The sequence below is a fragment of the Buteo buteo genome, chromosome 6, assembly GCF_964188355.1.
Source record: "Buteo buteo chromosome 6, bButBut1.hap1.1, whole genome shotgun sequence".
In the NCBI taxonomy this organism is placed as follows: Eukaryota; Metazoa; Chordata; class Aves; order Accipitriformes; family Accipitridae; genus Buteo; species Buteo buteo.
The window spans coordinates 20,415,894-20,436,582 of NC_134176.1; the positions used below are offsets into that span (position 1 = coordinate 20,415,894).

General features: G+C 39.5%; 1 protein-coding gene and 1 long non-coding RNA gene across 5 annotated transcripts in view; one reads left to right on the forward strand and one right to left on the reverse strand.

Moving 5' to 3' along the window:
* Window positions 1-20,689, forward strand: part of LOC142032013 (uncharacterized) — a 38,149-nt gene that overhangs the window by 1,529 nt on the left and 15,931 nt on the right. The window contains exons 2-3 of one of the 4 annotated variants that reach the window (XR_012650698.1): window positions 314-457; window positions 2,814-3,056. The exons of 1 other annotated variant lie outside the window; for it this stretch is intronic. This is a non-coding gene — a long non-coding RNA (uncharacterized LOC142032013). The remainder of the gene's footprint in view (window positions 1-313; window positions 458-2,813; window positions 3,057-20,689) is intronic. 2 more of the 4 variants (XR_012650699.1, XR_012650700.1) reach the window with 2 other exon arrangements.
* The window catches only part of SPATA7 (spermatogenesis associated 7), a 47,599-nt gene continuing 32,942 nt past the window's right edge, over window positions 6,033-20,689 (reverse strand). Inside the window, exons 6-12 of the mRNA XM_075030024.1 lie at window positions 15,898-16,373; window positions 14,740-14,806; window positions 13,023-13,093; window positions 12,005-12,058; window positions 10,537-10,614; window positions 8,379-8,436; window positions 6,033-8,023 (exon numbers count right to left, since the gene is read on the reverse strand). Coding sequence (XP_074886125.1) covers window positions 7,541-8,023; window positions 8,379-8,436; window positions 10,537-10,614; window positions 12,005-12,058; window positions 13,023-13,093; window positions 14,740-14,806; window positions 15,898-16,373 — 1,287 coding nt within the window. The 3' untranslated portion in view covers window positions 6,033-7,540. The remainder of the gene's footprint in view (window positions 8,024-8,378; window positions 8,437-10,536; window positions 10,615-12,004; window positions 12,059-13,022; window positions 13,094-14,739; window positions 14,807-15,897; window positions 16,374-20,689) is intronic.

A 20,689-nucleotide genomic window follows, 5' to 3' on the forward strand; every position in this document is an offset into this window, starting at 1 on the left:
TCAGTCACCAAATGTTTACTTCTCTCCCTGAATTAGGAGAAGCAATTTAATTTGAAACTGTAAATCTTAGGGAATTGTACTGCCTCAATTTTTCTGTTTAAGCCATCCTTTCACTGGCCCATTAAAAATATGACATTATATTTATTTCCTGATTCTTGTGGTCCTGAAAGCTATGTTGCAGAGGTGGGCCAGCTATGATAAACAGTAAATCTGATTAGATTTTCTTTTGGGGGTGACTTCTGCTTGAAAAAAAGAAGTATATAGATAAGAATCAAGTCTATCAAAACTTGGGATTCGATTTGGTTCCTGACAGCAGCTCCAGAAGGATTAAGGAGAAAATCACATGCAACACAGTGGCTCAGCCAGTTTGAGCCAGCTGGCCTGCTGATCACGCTTGTTATGGTGAAATACACCCCTGGGACACTGGGCTCAAGGACTTCTTCCTTCCAGGGTGCTGGTAGGTGATTCTTTTTTCCTCTGTCCTGCTGGATTGCTCCTTCAGCCTTACCTGAAAATGATCCCTGACACCTTCTGTAGATGTACTGTGACTCTTGCTAGAGTGCATGGGTTGCTGTAGCAATGCCCTGTCCAGATGGGGACATCTGTTTTCTCCTTCATAAGGAGAGGGGAAATACTGCATCATGTTAGTAGTCAGGATCTAAATGTAATTAGGAAAGAGGAGGAAAGTGCAATTGTTTACCAAAACAGAAAGAAACATAGATGGTTGATGAAGGATTTGTCTTCTTCCCAAGTTCCTCTAGGTTTTAAAGGGCAGAAGGAGCTGTTTCACAGCCACCTCAATCAGAAGAGTGATAGGAATCCAAAGAACTGGTATTAAATGCAGTAGCTTTGATGCTCTGCGAAAAAAACAATCTACCTAAAATAAGGAGCATTGCTGAGTGTATGCACACCCTGCAGTCAGAGCAGAATTTATCCTTAGTGCCATGCTGTTCGTTAGGAGAGCTGCCAAGGTGAGTTTAGCACTTCAGGTGCATTTATGCATCAAGCTCCATTTGAGCCTGTTTTCAGGACAAAAGTTCAGCCTTATCCCTCTGCACAATGCTGCTGTTTAAATAATGACAAATAAGCAGAACTGAGGCTACTTTACATTCTCTGTTGAAAGAAACTGGAAATACTGCACTAATACTACAGGCTGAATTGTCCTGATGCCTGTGAAGCTAACTTTGGCCATGAGCTGGCCTGCACCATTGCTCACCTGCCCCATGGCTTTGTTACTGGAGCGTGCCTGAGACTGCATCATGGGTGCTTTATGGCAGGGGTGTGCTCTCACCTGCCAGTTGCTTCTTCGGGTAAAGGGATGGACAAGAAGGCACTGGTTGTAGAGATGTGCACAAGAACCCTTTGGGGAGATGCGATTGCACCATGAAGTGAACTGAACAGAGGCTCCAAGAAGTTCAAATATTGAGGAAAAGCCGTAGAGAAAACACATGCTATGGAAAGCTACAGTGAGGGCCTTTGAAAGACCTAATTTAAGCTGAAAGCCCCTGTGTAAAGCTTAAGACTCAAGGTGGGAGGCCAGGACCCATTGTGTAAGCTTATTTTTGGGGAAAAGGGAACTGAGATGAGTGCTCGAGGAGCTCCTCTTTCTCTTATAATCCACAGTTATCTTAGATGGTTGTGGCCAGCATTTGGGAAGCCTCATAGCCATCTCCCAAACCTACACTATCTGTATGATCTCTGGTCTTGCTTGTGTCAAACATCGGGGAAAAAGCAGCGTGCCAAATGCCTCTGAGCTGAATTTCTGGAGGGAGAGGCTACACCTCTGAGGTCCTGCAAGGAATTCTCAGGTTGACAGGAGAGCTGATGGCCTTTGACACGTTGCTTCACTTCTTATTTGGCGTGTGAGCATGCTTATGAGTGAGAGAAACAAATAGCTGGGAAGAGCTGGGGGTCACCTCGTAGTTCTGTTACTCATCTTCTGCAATCAGGCTCTGGCTGCTGTGAGATGTAAGGTATGCTGCAGCTCTCATGCAGATACTGTAAGGGGAGTCCTATGGGCTTGCTGAATTCTTGGGATAACTGCAGAGAGCTTTGCACCTCGTGCTACAGATCACGCTGCCTGTCCTCTGTGAGAATGGGACAGCATAGCTCTGTGGCCTGCCAGGCTGAGGCTGTGTTCGAGTTTCTCTCTCTCTCAAGTTTCATATGCCTCCCTACTCCATTTATGTAGCCTTTACTTGCCCTTCTCAAGGTCTAATTTCATTCCCCCGATACGGTAGGGCTGGAAGCATTGCAGGGGAGACCATGTGTGCCGAAGCCTGTGATCTACAGGAGCAGTGGGGGCACAGCAGCCGCCCTTGCCTCTGCCCAGTGGGGATGGGCGCTGGGCACCTCCGGCATTCCTCCAGCCCGAAACCTGGCACTGGGTTGGGACCCCACACCTTTTGTGGGCCAGCCTCACAGTTTAAAAGATGAATGCAAATGTAACTTTCGTGTGTTGTCACCTGGGTGTCAGGCACACCTCCTGCCCTTGGCTGTCTGCTGGAATTAGCTTAGTGGGTGAGCTAAAAGGATCAGTCCCTTTAGGAGGCCTGAAGTGAGAGCCCAGCTGCTCTGGAGGCTTTCTACGGAGAACAGAAAGTCCTGTGCGCAGTAGACGCAGCATTCTTGATTTTGGTTCCCTTCAGTGGAATTAACTCTTCTTATTGCTACTTGTGGACTGCCTGACACCCTGGAGTCCTCCTAGGTTTTCTTTAAGGTGGATGAGGTGGAGATGAGCTACGGGTGCTCTACAGCTTAACTGATGATTTGTCATGCCAGTGATAAGTGCTGATTCTTCTTTCCCTTCTCAGCGATGCTTTATCCCTGTGACATGCTCAGCTTCCGCTGGCCCACGACCCGCTACAGGCTTTGAAACTGGATCCCTTGACTGGTTGTGACCCAAGGGGGTGCAATGGCTGGTGCGGCAGATAAATTTACCACTCACCTGTTTGCTTATCACTTGCTTTGCTACTTGGAATAGAAACTGAAGATGGTCGTTTCTGAATGAAGCAGATTTCACTATTGATAAAGGAAACAGGAAGATTGGACTGCTTGTGAGTATCTGGTTTGGTTGTTTTGGAGAGTGAGAAATTGGTTTTATTAGTATCACTGGTTGCTCTTCTGTTCCTTGTAATCTGTGTACGTACAGGTGTTAGCTTCTGACAACAGCAGGCTAAGTCCCTGGGAAGTGCGAGAGGGAAAGGTTTGGTGGCTCTAGAGACATCATGCAGCTGCAGTGCCTTGCACTTGCTTGTCAGCGTTTGCTCCTGACTTGGGGAGTCAAAAACTAAAGTGGGATGCTGGAGTTTCCCATAGCTCCCCGAAGTACACTCTGAGTTACAATTTTGTGGTTTTTCCCTTTTTCATTAGTTTTTAGGTCTCAAATACTCAGATACAAATACTACCATACAGAAGTGGAAAAATTGAAGGAGGTCTAAAATACGTTTGAAGACCAATGTTAACAAATGGCACCTAAATTTCTACTGTGCACCTGTGCTCTACCTGATATAGGCCTTGCCATTTTTTTAAAAGGTGGAATAAATAACAATTTCCCTTTCCTTTCTTCCTACATTCCCTTTAACATTCATTTTCCATTCCTATTTCTCCTTCCCCCACATTGTGGCCTGGGACTGCTAACCTTTCAGTGGTGCTCAGGCACAGAGGAACAGTAGCAGTGCACTGAAGGGTGTTACTGGGATGCCTTGTTGGTTAGAAGCTGTGCTGTCGCTGCATTGAAACAGCCTGCATTGGGTGCTAGAAATGAAACTCCTGGACCTAATTTTTATTTATGCTGATGCTCCAGTACTCGTTCATACTCCTTGCACAGATCATGGCTGAGAAAAATAGCTATTTTTTTCTCACTGTCTGATGGAGCCATTTGTACTTGAATTATGAAATGTTATCAGTCGAGCTGCATCATTCTACAACTACGGTTGCGTAGCAATAAATGATGTAAAAATGTACAGAAAGGCAGAGAAACAGGACCCTGGAGTCATTCTGCAGCTAAGCCTAAATGAAAGATGTGTAGGTGTCTTAGACATGGGGTCAATCAGGGATAAAATGATAGCTTGGGTTTTGCTTGCAGGTTTTGTTTTCTGGTCAACCCTAAGACATCTAAGCACCTTTTTCTTTCATCACATTAATCTGTACTTCAAATGACCAAAAGCCCCACTTTGCTTTGTAAATAAACAGAATCCTACCTTTGAAAACAAGAGCAGTGATGACAAAACTGTAGGTTTTAAAGATAAGGGACCGGTTTGTTACAGTGAAGTAACAACAGCGGACTTTTGTCCATTTGAAGTAAACATTGATGTTGTTATACCTGTGCTCATCACCCACATAAATCTGGGCAGAAATAAGCCTTTACATTGCAGATCGCAGCTGCCGACTGCTCCTACACTTATTACTTCTGAGGCATTCAGATTTGTAATGGTGTCGTGACTACCTTGTTCTGCTGTTGCTTGTGCCAAGACCCAAGTATATCACCAAGTAAAAGGTGATGAGACCAAAAAAAAAAAAAACCCCAAACAAAAAACAACCCCTCGGAAAAAAAACCCAACAACTTGCACTGTTGATTAATCTTATCATTGATGTGGGTCAGGCTTGCATATCAAGCTGCTTAAGCAACTTATGTTTGAAGTGCCACCTTAAAGTAAATGTGAATAAAAGGGAGAAAATTTTAAGCCCTCAATAGCCTCAATTTGCTTTTGGATCTGTAAATAAACTAATTGATTTTATATAGATAATGTTCATCTAGAATGTTTTTTCCCCACTATCTCATGGGAGAGGCTGTACAATGAGAAACCAGTTCCTTGGACTGGACTGACTGCTCTAGCTGCTAGGATACTGGAGTGCCTGATCTTCTGGTTCTTTACCAGAAATTTCACTTTTAGTCCAAGAAATGTTCACAGTTATGGTTTAGGCAGGCATATACTTTGTTTGTGAAAGGTCTATTTTAATGAATTTATTTACTCTTTTAAGTTCCATCTACCCAGAAAAAATGTCATCGATGTTCAGACAGCTTATCAACAGGAAATATGGTCAAGGAACTGGTTTTGTTTATTTTCGTGTTAATCATATTATAGGAAACGAGTGTGTTGTTATTTGCACTTTTCTGTGAGGTGATGTCATGACCTCTTTCACTGCTGTGGTGTTTAGGGTTTTTTTATTTGTGGAATTTAAATGTGAAGTTCTTATTAATCTTTCATCAGACTCATGTTGACCACAAGCCAAAGTTTGCTGAGTTATCTTTTTTGTGACATGCAAGACATACACATACACAGTGTAGTGATAGGTAGGTAAAAAAACCCCTAAATTCCATTATTGACCAAGTTTGGAGAACTCAGAATGGAGGGCCCCAAGGGTGGGTGAAGTCCTGGCTGAGGAGCAGAAAGGCTTTATACTTGGGATAGGTCATCTAATCACTCTCTTTAGTTTTCTAACCACTCCCTCTGTGTTAAAATTGCTCATACAATAGAAACAATAGTTCCCTAGGTGCTTCCGGCCCTTCAGCTCTTTGGGGTAAGGAACAGAGAGGGACTTTCCTTGGGGATGGGAGAAGGGCTTTGATCACTTGTGATCAAGGACAAACCGTCCCTGCACTGTACTGAAACAGCCCTGTGGGTGCGTCTTTTCAAGAAGACAAGCTCTGATGGAGGGATGCAAAGCCCTCATGTTATCTTGCCTGCTTTTCAGTGAGCCAGAGCACTCAAGCTGCAGGCCAGATTTACAAGACAGCCAGCTGAGTGCGGCAGATAAAAGGCTAGTGCCCACCTGCACAGCGCATGTACATGGCTAAAATAAATCCTAGTCTGCTGTCATTGTCAACAAGTGTAATTTATTATCGTGGCCAAGGCAGTCAGGAAAGTGCCTTTTGCTTTTTGGGGGAATTTTGTTCTGTGCTGCAATGCTGATGACTCAGCCAATCAAACAAAAGCAACATTTCTGGCATTCTCTGGAGTTTTTTCAAGATTTGTTTGGGGGTTTTTCCCAAAAAAAGTTTATGATTCACAAGTGAAGCAGTGGTTTATGTCTATTGGAGCTACTTACAGCTGTAATCGGTCATCTAGCTTTACAGAATCAATAGTCTTTGGTAGAAACTCATGAGCCACAGGCGAGGCAGGTGGTAGCAGTTTTATGTATGAACTGTAACCACTTGGGTTTGTCCTTGGAGGAAGCAGATTTAGGGTTGGTCTTAGAGGTATTTGGGGACAGGCTTTATCCAGTTCCTAAGGCTTACAGTTCCTCACCTACAGCAAGATGATATAACTTCCCGCCATTTCCTCAGAACCTGTTGAGCTCCTTCTGCAGTAATGTGAATGCCAGGTAACAGCCGTACTCTGATTAGACAAAGAAATTTGGGCTGATTCTGTGCAATGCATGCACTAACTTCAGTTTAAACTTTATTGATAAAATAGACCACCTTTTCTCCAATTGCTGTACAAGATACCTGATGTGTCTTCCAGTGCAGTCCTAGTCATCAACCAGTACCCAACTCAAATCTTTTTTTCAAAACCAGAGCTCAATGCAGAATGCTATGCCAAGGTTGTCATTAATGCAAGAAATTGAACTGTGTATTTTAGTGTTGTGCAGTTTGAAAATTGTTGCAGTCTTCACTTTCCAGAAATATCAGCTGAATCATGGACAATTAGGATTATACAGCTCAAAGAGCTACATATAAAACAAACAAAAGAGCTGTGTATTGAACAGCTCAAGAGCTGCCATATGCAGTAGCTAGAGATAAATGTCCTTTTCAGGCCAGAAAGCTGACAGGGGTTAGGCAAAGACTAAGAGCAGCTAATACTGCAAAATGGGTCTTGATACCTGTTGGTATAAGGAATAAGACAATTGAGTTATAGCTGAGGGCTGAAGAAGGAATGATAATCTACCAGCACCAAAAGAAATTCTTATGTTTGAGAAGTTGCCCATCCACACTCATTCTTTATGTCACCCTAGGTAATGCAAGGAAAAGGTACATATCTTATGTTCTACAGTTACCATAAAAGGAAAAAAGTTGATTTTAAGAACTTTGTGCCTCAGTGGGATTTAACATCAAACAATGCCCTCTTCCAGGATGGGCAAACAGTTCCATCTCTGCTCTGCAGGTGTGTAGTATACCGTGTTTTGATGTGGATAAGTTGAATTCTTGCAGACTACAAAATCTTGGATCTTTATAGCAGGACCTCCACTGCACTAGCAATGAATTTATTTATTATAAATAAAAAACAATAAATATTTCATAACTTACTATTACAACTTTCTAAAAATATACATCTAATTTTAACATTCTCAAAAGGTAGTTGCAAGTTATACAATTATAGACAAAAAAATTTTGTATATTTTGATAACTGACGCTTTACCCTTTAAAGTCTAGATTAATACAGAAATTAATTAACTATTAACAATATCCTGCTAGAGAGAGTTTAGCAGTATTTAAACAAATAAATTGAAAATAAAACAAATAATTTACTGTTTAACAAATGGCAGTTCTCCACAGAACTAGCTCTATCCCTATTTAACAGCTAAGTTTTGGCTACTATTATGAATAGTCATGTGAGAGCTGAAGGGCCTCTGCAAAGCTTTCCTCGAGGTCATCAAGTTCCTTGGTAGCTTCCAAATCACTGTCACAAGTAATCAAGTTTAAAGTTGCCTCACATGAGGGTGAAGTCTCTGGGTCATCTTCAGCTTTCACACAAGAATGAGACTCTGTCCCAGCATCCATCATTTCAGCAACATCTTCGTCATCCTTGCTCGGTGTCTCCTTTGAACTTTCCCTGCATAATGGTGATTCACATTTGTTTGGTTCCTTTAATGATAAGTCTGTGGTCCCAAAGACTTCACTTTTTGTAGCTTTTCTTTGACTCTGACTTTTACTGGTAAACTCGAGCTCTTCCATAGTATCAAACTCTTGCAGAGCCACTGACTCAAAGGCTTCCCAGCCTGCATGGATTTGCTCTGCACCACTGCCCGGGCTGCAGCTGAGGTCTGCTTTCAGTACATCCAACAAGTAGCGCATTTTGCTCTAGGGGATGAAGGAAGAAAGGGGTGACACTTCATCCCCACAGCACCTATCTGTCCAGAACTCAGGGCTTAATTCTGACATAAGGAAAGGGAGGTTGCTTGCAATCAAGTGACTAAATTATACAGCAAGTGTCACCAAACTGAGTTGACTGTTGTTCCTTTTTAGTGACTGTGCCTGTGAGTCCTGATCTACCATGATCCATGAGTTTGCAAATCTCATTTATGGAGAGAGATGCTCCCCACTCAGCATTCTGGTTACCTTTACCCACAAATACACCAGTGCATTTCCACTGTACTTTGGAAACATCCCTGAAGTCACATGCAGGGAGGGAGAGTATTATAGGGGCAGTGCTTACCTCATCCAAACGGTTCTTATTTTCTTGTATATGACACTCAAACAGTTGTTCCAGAACTCTACAAATGAACAATTAAATGATTTCACAGGAAGAAAACCAACTTTTAACAAATCTACATAAATCGATGACCTTATTTTTTTTATTTTCATTTCTTAACTGAATGGCTCGACTACGATTTTGACTCAGCAGAAAAGGACCTGGGGGTGTTGGTTGACAGCCAGCTGAATATGATCCAGCAGTGTGGCCAAGAAGGCCAACGGCATCCTGGCCTGTATCAGAAATAGTGTGGCCAGCAGGAGCAGGGAGGTGATTGTCCCCCTGTACTGGGCACTGGTGAGGCCGCACCTGGAGTCCTGTGTTCAGTTTTGGGCCCCTCACTACAGGGAAGACATTGAGGTGCTGGAGTGTGTCCAGAGAAGGGGAACCAAGTTGGTGAAGGGCCTGGAGCACAAGTCTTATGAAGAACAGGTGAGGGAACTGGGGCTGGTTAGCCTGGAGAAAAGGAGGATGAGGGGAGACCTTATTGCTCTCTACAACTACCTGAAAGGAGGCTGTAGTGAGGTGGGGGTCAGTCTCTTCTCCCAAGTAACAAATGATGAGAGGAAATGGCCTCAAGTTGCACACCAGGGAAGGTTTAGATTGGATACTAGAAAAAAATGCTTTACTGAAAGGGTTGTCAGGTATTGGAATAGAGTGCCCAGGGAAGTGGTTGAGTCACCATCCCTGGAGGTATTTAAAAGATGTGTAGACATGATGCTTAGGGACATGGTTTAGTGGTGGACTTGGCAGTGCTAAGTTAACAGTTGGACTCAGTCCCAAAGGTCTTTTCCAACTTAAATGATTCTATGATTCCAAGACTGTTTCAATTACGCTCTGTCACAAAGAGGGCCACCCAGAGCCAGCATCCCACTGGACAGGTACTCAGCAGGCAGACCCAGCTTTGGGCAGCAGACGGTAACCATGGGGTGAGTCGTAGCCCAACTCTGGGTGTGTTTGGTCTGCTGGGTCTATGTGGTGGCAGAAACCAACAATCCAGTGGTGGTTCTACTGGCATGCTGAAGTATCCAAAATCTCTTAGGTGCACCACAGTGGCTGATACACACAAGTGTAAATAAAGGGAAGGAATAAAATCCAGCTTCAGAAAAAAATCCAGAGAAAAGTCCTCTGTCCTGAGAGCTCTCTTTCATTGCTTATGCAGGATGAGATTTCAGCACAGAGGAAGTGTTCTGTGACAACTAAAGCACACAGTCACTGGAACGGATTTCCAGAAGGTCAAGTGAATTTAATCTAGCTTACATAAGAAATTATTAGAAAAAAAAATTGTATAGGAAAGGTTTTAAGGGAAGACAACATTTCTGTAAAAAAAGAACCAGAGGGAGACTGGCTTTTGAAATTTCTCAAAGAGTAATTTTTTGATTTAGTGTATTTAACATTCTCATTGATTGCCTTGACATGAGAAAAAAATCCAAGAGTGCACAGAATAGGAAAACAGCTGGGAACATTATCAACCCAGAGGAAGATCAGAGTATTATGCTGAAATTAGATGCCTTGAAAATGGAATTACAAAAATGGGTTAAAATTCTGTATCAGAAATACTGCAGGGTTTTTTTTGCTATAAACTGAGAGTTCGTTATCAGAAAGAACTGGTATGGAAAAGAATTTGGGAGTACTACTCAAATACATGAATTGTCTCATAACTTATTGTTTCATTATTGAAAAAAAAAATAATCTGATTTAGCAACTGTTGAACCCTTATCTGAAACAGTATGTAATCCTGACAACCAATGTTGAAGATTGAATTCATACTGCAACAGGAACAAGGACAGAAGGGAGATGGAGGATGTGTTGTGTGAAAGATTAGTAACTTGGTTTATATTTTGCAAAACAGATGTTTCAGATTAAAATGATTTCTCCTTAGCATTATTCCACCTAGGGTTCCAGGTCAGTTACTAACAGAGGCTTTATCTCATGGAACATAGCAACAGACCAAAGTAGATGACCCACAGGTCTTTCCTAGCTCCCCTTTCTTACATAAAGCAAAAAAGAAGGGAAATAAAACAAAAGGAAGGGGTAACTATGTATCTATATATTCTTAAAGGCAAAGAAGTCCATGTGTTTCTGACACAGCATTACAAATTTGAAAACAACTGTAACCTACCTGTTAGAAAATAGCCCAAGGCTAAGAATTTCATTTGTTATATCTTCAATGAAAGCTAAATATAAAAGCTCTTCTTCCCTGCAGGGAGAATAGAAAACCCAACATTAAATGTTTTAGAATAGAGACACATTACACAATGCAGTAGGTCCAGTCAGCTTTAGGGATGTGCCATTAAGAAGATTGTATAGTTCTTGGCACCAGCTGCTAGAAAAGGTGGTTCTGTCAGGACAAACTAAGCCTTTCATTCAATTTGAATAATTATAATAAAAACCCTGTGTAAAATATTAGACTGTTAGAAAGGTCGCTATGGTGCTTCGTGTTTATGCTAACTCTCTGTGGTGGTATAAATTAGCACAGAGATCCTGAGTGAGGAAATGAGCAAATCTTGGGAAGTGTTCAGAACCTGCTTTGCACTCAAGAAGAAAGGGGTGCTAACTGGGAAGAAAGTGTAAAATTGCAGTTTGATGGTCTGAGTAAGGGCTTCCAAAGGAGCTTCTACAGAATCGGACTGCAGCTGAAAATTGCTAGTCCTCAATGGAAGCTCAGAAAAATATAAGTGCTTATTTGACAGCCTCCATTCCTTTCAAAGAATAACTCTTTGATGTACAAAATCCTTGTTAGTGTGAGATGTGGCTTTCACCTCCTTGATCAAATTTCTCTCTATTTAATACCTCTTAAAGCCTTGTTGATGCCAATTGCTCTAACTGGGAGCCTCTCCAGAGGTTTGGAGTTCTGTTTGGAAAACAAGAAGGAAAACCCCAAAAGAAAAGACTTCGGTGCTGTTTCTCTTTCACAGCATCTTTCTGAATATCGCAAACTATCCAATCAAGCTCTATCAAATCATCCTCTGGTCTTAATAAACAGAAAATAAAAAATGGGATACATCATGCATGACTTTCATTATGTAAAATTTGTCATTCAGCCTGAAGATTGTCATTTTGGTTCCCTCTATAGTCAAGAAAGATAGCTACAGCTGATCTTTGATAGCTGTATTACATCCTTAAAGTTGGGCAAGAACAAGCCTGTCCTAAAGCACAAAGAATTAATGACTTTCCCAAGGTCACAGGATAAAGCATTGGCAGTGTTTCTGAATATAACTCAAACCTCTGCTAATTCTCATCAAATTTCAGAGTAGAAATGTGGTAAGAATGCCCTTCAACTTGATACTTTATTTTGCCAACATTTGCTTCAGAGATTACAGATTGAAAAAGAACTGGAAACGTTTAGAGTATAGCCACTGGACGAGAAGTCTATCTTTCTTCTGAAGTTATAATGAATTTTCTTCATTTTTAGATTCACACAGAAATTTTTAAGTATTATATAACAATTCATAGTCATGTCAATTCTACTGTAAATTATGAACAGTTTATTCTGAGTTCTCATTTACTCTTTGAAGTTCATCAATTTTGAGGAAGAGTGTCTAGTTTAATGTTGCAAGCTAGCAGAAAAATGGTTTAAGCATACTTACTCAGCCTTGATAGTCCTCCTTGCTGAAGACTGCTGAGAATACAGCGATGTCTCTCTAATGAGCAAATCAGAGGGTAAGAAAGAGAGCAACATTCTAAAAGCCCTTTATACTACCTTGCATCTCACTTTCTTTTGGAGCCATGCTGTGCCACTGTCCCACTTCCTCTTGGAAAAAAAACCACTAGAACACCCCCAAACCCTGCTCCAGTAGCAAAATCCACTGCTTACATTGAAGCCTGAAAGACTATGTTCCAAGAGTATTATAAGACCTCACTAGATGCAGTACTCTAATACCTCAAAAGACCTCAGTGTTACCTCAGATGCTATACAGACCTCCATTATCCATAAAAGTGCTTTTTTTACTTGGAGTACAATTTTTTCCTCAGGTGAAAATGCCTTTGTATAAAAAGGCCAGAGAGCAAATCAGTGAGTCATGCATGCTACTTTGGTCAGCAATAAAGAGAATCAGCTGTGAGCCCTTGAGTTCTGGCCTGACTTCCAACACTGTTCTTATATCATAGACAATATTCTAAATCTCAGTGTTACATTTTCAGAAAAAGATGTAGGAAATGCCTCTGGTCTGCAATTCTCGCAGATCATAGATTTAAAAGGCTGGATGTCTGGCAACCCTTTTTCCTGAAAGGAAATACCAATTGGCATACCAATCCACTATTTAGTTGTAGTACTGTATAAGAAATATATAGTCTGTAAGCTCAGATGTATGCTTGGATGTACAGAACTAACAGCTGTATTAACATGTCATCGCTCTCACTCCTGACAAAAACACTCATACATTTCAGAGCTCTCTTTCTTAAATTGGCTTCCCAGTGGAACTTTATCATAAGAAAATAAGGAATTTTGAAGTTGGGAAAGGCCATTGATATAAAAAACCCAACCAAAGTCCTGTGAGAAGAGACTTTTAAAGAGAAATGGTAGTGAAGGCTTATGGCCTAAGAAGCAGCTGTATAGAAAGCAATAAGGAATGCTTCAAATATTCCTTCCTGCTGTAAATCAGGCACCTTAGGAAGGAGTATGGAAAAGCAGCTATTTCTCTCTCAGGCTTATCCACAGTATATCGTCCATCTTCAGCCTACAACACAGAGATAAAATCTTTATTATCAGTGCAAATACACAGCAAATTTTACCATTAAAGTGAACCTAATAACAATCTGTGATTAAGCAGCCCTACAAATTCTATGTCTTTTCTGAGAAGCTTTGGGTAACCTGAGACATATAGCAGCAAAGGGTCATCAGCTTTGACATCCAAAATTTTAGTCAGGGGCAACAGATGTGGAACATTTCTCCCCTGACAAGTATGTCAAAGATGAATTCTCTAAAAGTTAGAGGGGGTCACTGTCACCAACAGGAGTAAAATCTGGTATGCAAAACCAGGAACCAGCACTCTAAATCACATCTCTTGAGCTGCTTGCACAAAACTGATGGAAAGTAAAGTTGCTGACTACCTGCATTTTAAATGGTAATACTCTGAAAGGGCCACTGTAAAGCTACATGACTTACTGTTGTCACTTTTACAACAGCCAAAGAAAAAGTCAGATATGACAGTTTTGAAATGAAATCAGAAGTTCTTCATGGAACTGGAGTAAAGCTTTCTGAATAATCACTTAACCTTTTCTTAATGATGTCAGCTGCATATGCAGATCAATTTGGGTCATCTCTCTTCTATTTTCAGTAAAGCTATAAATACATATTCTCTCTCACCCCTCTCCTCCAATAAATAAAGCATAATTATTTGCCTTATTAAGCTAGAGACATGGAGAGTCTGACCCTGTAGCCTTTATTCAGGAAGAAAGTCCACAGTTATTCAAGTATGTTTGACAGGGCTGTTTGTTTAAGGACTTATCTGTATAGTGGCTACAAGATACAGCACAAAGAATGAACCTAACTTCTGTCAAACTCTTCCATCCAAATATTAGTACAAATTAAGAGAAAATAACTTCAGATTTGAAATCTTAAGAAATATTTCAGGCCTTTTGCCTGCTTCCCTCTGTCTCCCAAAGATACTGGTATTCCACTTCATCTTTAAAATTTAATAATCTTAAACCACCACATACTAAGGTAATTTCTGAAAGACCAAATAACTGGAAAACTAAGTTCAACTGTCACAAACACTTAGCAATTCAAATCAAAATGATGGATGCAAACATTTCTGTGACTATGACAAAAAAATACTAGGAGCTCATAGAATTTGAAGTGGTGTGATTATTCATTAAAGCATTCCAGATACATTCAGCAAGGCAGACAGCAAATAGTATAAAGGAAAACTTCACCACCGGCTGGTTTGGGTGCTTCCTCAGAGGAGGGAACTCCCTGGTTCCAATTCTCCTGTTGAGGGCTTTTTGGAATATGTTCTCCAATGTAAAAATGGAGAAAAAAAAGTCCTTGAAAAAGAGGTACCACCTTCTGCTGAAAAATAATGTACCGATTATCTATGTCCTTAACAGATACAAGTGCACTTGTAAAAACTCTTGGAAAAAAAATATTAAATTTTGTAATATCATATCCTAAGATCTCTTCACATGCCTCAATATTTTTTCTTATTGTTTCCACTCATTATTCTGAAACTCTCTTTCCTCTACAGAACTAATTCATCTCACGACAATAAAGAAAAAGAAACTTAAATCAGTTGTATACTGCTATGGCAGAGATGAAGTATATACTCCAAAATGATGGTGAAGGGTGTGGTAAGAGTACTCAGATGACAGACAGATGTATTACCTTCAATGTGAACTTCTGCTGTTCAGTCATAACTTTTCTCTCAAACACTTTGTCTGCAGATGGAAAGCTACAAAATTTAGAGATGTATTAGATTTCCAAGAAGGCTACTTTCAAAATATGCAGGATGAGAATACCAGTGCCACTATGGAAATTTCCCATCAATCTGAACGGGACCTAGTAGTAAAATGTCTCAGACAGTTGAGAAAATTTCTGCCAGACTTCCATTCACATATTAAAATTAAGTTTTAGTTCATTTTGAAGGAAGACAACAGTCAGACATAGGTGATCCAAATCCATTATTCAGCTGCATATTTACAGGGGATTGCTAAATTATCCAAAATAATTGTTCAGAATTGAGAATGGAGATAATACTATACATTAAAAGTGCACCAGGAAAATATATGACCCACAGCCAGAAAAATCAATAGTTGCAATATGGAGCCGAAGCTATCATAATTCCAGTCTTATAAAATTCCTAATTTGCTCTAGAGCAAAAACAGTTAGACATGCAGGCACTGAGGACACAAAAGAGACAAGATTTCTCTTTATGAGGTAGTATTAGTGAAAACAAAACTAAATCAAAACTGTTTAAATTGCTAAGAAGGAATTCAATGCAAGAGAAGTACATTAATTTTGCATAAAATATTTCATATAGGATACATCTGAAGGCATTTAAAAAGATAAAAAGAAAATAAGAGCTGCATTCAAGACTTTAAAAAAATATCTTTGCATGATGTATTAATTAATTGGAAAGTATGAGACAACAGCAGCAACAGTGGGCAACTACTTGCATGCTTATAGTGGTTAATTCTTTAGAAGACAGGAAGCACAGCTATACACTAGAGACAGCAAAGAGAAGAGAGGGAATGACTATCCCCAGCAGATGTGAGATCCCAGTTTGGATTTAGTGGCACTTTGTATCCAATTTGTATAGATGAAACCAGTTCCTCTGAAGACAAGACAACAAAATATACCAGTGAAAAAAGGAAAATCACATTCTGTTCTAGCCTTTGCAAAGGCATATCTAGAATAATTTCAGAGTAATTATTCTGGTTTTGTACAAATGTAAATGAGAACAAAACATGTTGCTTTTATGAAGATACTCTTATGATAACATCTAAATTCCACAATTTCAAAATAAAGTTTTAATCTCTGTACCTGATCACATCAGTCTGCGTTTGAGCTTCCACATGCTGCTTGCAGTGATTTTTCCTTTTCCTTCGAGCAGGAGTGTAATACCTGTACTCTGACAGGAAGGATTTAGCATCTGATATTAAGGTGCGTGGAGTAAAAGGTTTTTGGCCATCAGTAAAGAATTCAGAGTGCCTGACTAGAAGATCCCCACTGCATACTTGGGAGTTGCTCCCTTGACACCTCTGCGAATGACTAATGCTCACAAAACTATTAGTGGAGCTGCACGGAAGTCCAGAGCATTTTCTTGGTGTACTCAATGTACTGACACTTGAGTTTGAGTTAGATGCGTTAGATGCGTTCTGAGAATCTTTTCTGGCGTATTTTACTGGACTGGAGCGAACCAAGCCATGTTTGCCATAAGGAGACAGCACTCTTGATAGGTACTGTGCCTGCCGAACACAGGGGAAGAGACCATCTTTGTCTTCTGCTTCCAAGAAACTCTAGAAAAAATTAAAACAAGATTTGGTTACTTTGCAAGTTACAACCTTTGCTCAAGTTGGTACTCCTAGCTATTATTGTTACCAACTTGGAGGTATTTTCTATGTAAAAACTTTTCAATTTTTGTAAAATCAAACTGCTTTCAGAGCAGCCCCAGTGATAACAGCTAGTCATTGGAAATAAGAGAGTAATAAGAAAATGGTTTGCTTCAGTAGCGAAACATTGGTGCTTTGTTACAGAATATTGACAGCTACATCAAACCAAGAGTTTTAATCACTTCTTTAGTCCAAGGGCTCAAGACATTTTTAAATGTCAAGGAATCATTGCATTGAGGCAAATTATTTTATCTGGGTATGCTCTTTTTATATCACCTGGGCAAGGTAAGGTAGACATTATCCATAATTATCCTACTGACTAGTTCATAGTATGTATTCTCTGCAAGTGTGGAGTTGTTGCCTCTCCAAATCCTATTAGCTTCAAAGCATATCACACATTGGCTGTCTTTATAAGATGTATATTCTGTAAGGGGCACTGCTTACTGATTCAACTTAGACCATACAGAAAATACTGTAATGTGGTTTAAGACACAGAATAAGAAAACTATAACTAACTGTTTATTCCCTGTGTGACCCTTTTCTTCCTGTACATGGGAGATACACATCTTTGGTAGGGCTGTACAAACACAGGATGTTACCTTGTGTAATGGCATCCTGCTCCATGAGAAATGTCCTAATTGCTATGATAATACAAGCAATCATAATGTCCTCCAGCAAACACAGTCAAGTTTCTATCCTCTTCTCCTTTGGGTTTCTCAACCCAGCAGGTACATAGGCAGCTGTGAAACTTTCCCTCTAACACTACAGAAAGCCAACAGTGCAAGTAGTTAGCTTACTACAGTTAAACAGGACAGATAACAATGTGCTGAGTTTATAAATAGATAATACTCAATTTCATGTGATGGTAGAGAAATGGTATTACTGCTTCTGCTTCTTAACTGTTCAACACATTAGAGTTTAAAAATGTACTTCAGTTCTCAGAAGCAAACTCATATTCAATGTTACTTTAAAAGGATACAGTTAAATGCTAGTAGTTAGACAACAAACTAATAGAGACAAATCAGTAGTACATGGTGGTATGGCTAAGGTAAGAAGTAGGCAGTGTGTGGTTCAGACCAAAATTATGGTCAGCTAACTCACTCCTCACCAAAAGAAGCACAATATAAGTCTATTTTATATGCAGGTTGAAGTCCAGGTGTCAACGTTAGTTGGTAAGAACACCTAATTGCAGTTTTCAGTAACCATCTATTTTGTATAGAATCTAGTCAAACAAATCTCATTGATGTGGAGGACAATCAAAACAAAATGGGAAACCTTATAGCAAAAGCTCATCTATGCATCTCTTCTTTTTCTCTTTGATATCTGTAAGGTTATTTTCAAGTCTTGAGTAAGTTAAAAAGTTAGTGAAGCACTACAACAAATACTAAGAGTAGTTAATAAGAAAGAAGCCAAGTACACCAGAGACTAGTGAGGACCATGAACGTAAATCTGTCATGTGGAAGGTTATGGGGAATTTTCCAACACATTCAATTTTAGAAGGGCTCTTATCAGAAACATAATTTTAATGCCAGGGATAAGAAAACAGTTGGTAACCTAAAATCAAAATTTGAAAACTAAGTCTGTCATTGCGAAAGGTTAAAGAATGACTTATTTGGAAAGACCATGCTATTTTTTCTGCTTTCTGAAAAAAATCGTAATGCTTAAAAATTAAACATTATTCCCAAGTTGTATTACGACACTGTAGCAAAGACAAGTAAGACAGAAACACAACTAAATCTAAGTAACGTCTTAAGCTGCCTTTTTTTTTTTTGTCAAATAAGAACGAGCAATTCTGTCATAGAGAGAATTTTGAAAAACTTGCAACTTCAAACATTAATACCTGGACAGGGTATGCGCATTAGTAAATGTGCTTTACAATATGTCTGAAAAGTTAGGAAGCATCTTAGCAAGACAGCTGTTGTATATGTTTTTCCTGCCTATGACACAGCCATCCACTGAATATTCGGTCAGTCAGTGAAAAGTATGTGTGACATTTTACAATCTCCAACGACAGCCATATTGCAGAATTAGAAGATTAAACCAGAAGCCTAACAGCAAACAAATTTTTGTATAAACTAACATTTCATCCACATGTGTAACTATGCAATTCAAATTCTGTTACACACAACTGTATGATGGAGAAGAGATGACTCACATTGTGTGTACTCAGGCTACCTAGCAGTACAACTCCCAGAGACAGTGCTTGCACCTAGGTCCTGCAACAGTGAGGGAGACAAGCCGAGGACAGTGTTATTCTGGAAAATCTCATTGCCATACCATGCAATCAGTATAATACAAGGCAAAATGACAGCTAAAATAAAACATCATCTGAGAATACCCAATTCAAAACCAACAGCTAACAAACCCAAATTAATTCAGTTTTAACCAACTAGCCAGACTTTTAAAAATAATTATTTTACTTTCCTTACACACAGACAGTTCATATGGCTCCACATCAACAGCAACTAAGTGCTGCAAGATTTAAGAGAATGTATACAATCAGAGGTGTTTCCTAAGAAAAAAATTCATTTTCTAAGGCCAATTAAGGACTAGATTTTTAACAACCCTGAAGTTTAGGTTCAGATAGGCTTACACAGAGATTAACTTGTTGGTGTACCTCCATCATTTGAACAAAGAACAGGAAGATAAGGAGAGACCTGTACAGGCCATAAAGCTCTGCAGTGAAAAAAGGGAGAAAGGGAAGTTGATTTCTGTATGTATTCCATTCATCTCTATTATGCTTCTATCAAACAAGTAAAAACTATTAAGTAGAAGCGTTACATTACTGAAGTCACTGAAGGAATAGCTCCCCTATAGAAAGACTGAGAAAGAGTGGATCCAGTATGATATGACTTAAACATATGCTGTGATATGCATTTATTTATGACATACAACCCTAACTGCCAGTTGAGAAGATTCACAGATTAACCCAGCAGCCCATCCTGATCTTGTAATTAATCCATGTGGAAATTATTTTGAGAGACTAACACTGAAGCATGGATTCAGTGGATTTCCAGCAGTGCTTCATTGCCAGAGCACAATATAAACCTAGAGAAAACCCTTAAGAACACTTCGCTTTATGAAAATAATCAGATGATTAAGATGTGGATTGAAGGCTGGATGTGTGATTTTTCCCCACCAGTAACTGACAACAGACTGAATGCCAACAAAAGCGGCAAAATCAACTGTAAAAGAAAGTACCTGTGGGAATTCTGCAAGATAATCAATACTTGTGAGACTTTTGAATTCTCCTACTGGGGGATGTAGGCAGGGTAAAAAAACCAAACAACCAAACTTGGAAAACCTTATACATCTGTTGAAAATTCATGACATTGTAACCTACTAATATGTAGTATTGGATAGTAATATATTACTAGTAAACTAGTAATAAATAGTATAGTATATGAACTGTTGTAATTCATAGTATAGCTTGTAAATATACACAGATTTTCTATCATTCAAATCCTAAAAATGTTCTTAAAACTTCTAAGCAATATGACTCTTACTGTATAAATGCTGCATTTTCTCATAACACTGCTACTGTTACTGCTTTGAATCTATGCTATTCCATTTTTTCCCTTTCAGAACCACTTAATATTTAAATTAAAACTCAAGACGATGAATATACATTTTGTAGCATGTAGTAAATGCTATTTAGAGGAATATTAAAAAATGCACATAGTTTACCATCAAAATTAAGTCACAGATCACACTGCTGCATACCATCTATTTCCTTCACAACAATTCCACACAAGAATGTTCTCCTGTATCAGTAAGACCTATCTATGCTATTCCAGTATCCCGAAATGTCCATAGTTGCTGATGCCTAATGCAAAGAGGTTTTTTTTTTTTTAGTTAGCTGAGCCAAAATAAGCCCTTCTTGATGGTGTCTCATGTGAGCCAACTTTATTTTACTACTACAGCATAATTAAATGCTGAACTGATAACATGCAGTAACAATGCCAAACAAATGCCTGTGTTAGCAAGCAGTATAGTAAGGCTTACTGTGGTGGGTTGACCCTGGCTGGACGCCAGGTGCCCACCAAAGCCACTCTGTCACTCCCCTCCTCAGCTGGACAGGGGAGAGAAAATATAATGAAAGGATCATGGGTCGAGATAAGGACAGGGAGAGATCATTCACTAATTACCATCACACGCAAAACAGACTTGACTTGGGGAAATTAGTTTAATTTAGTACCAATAAAATCAGAGTAAGGTAATGA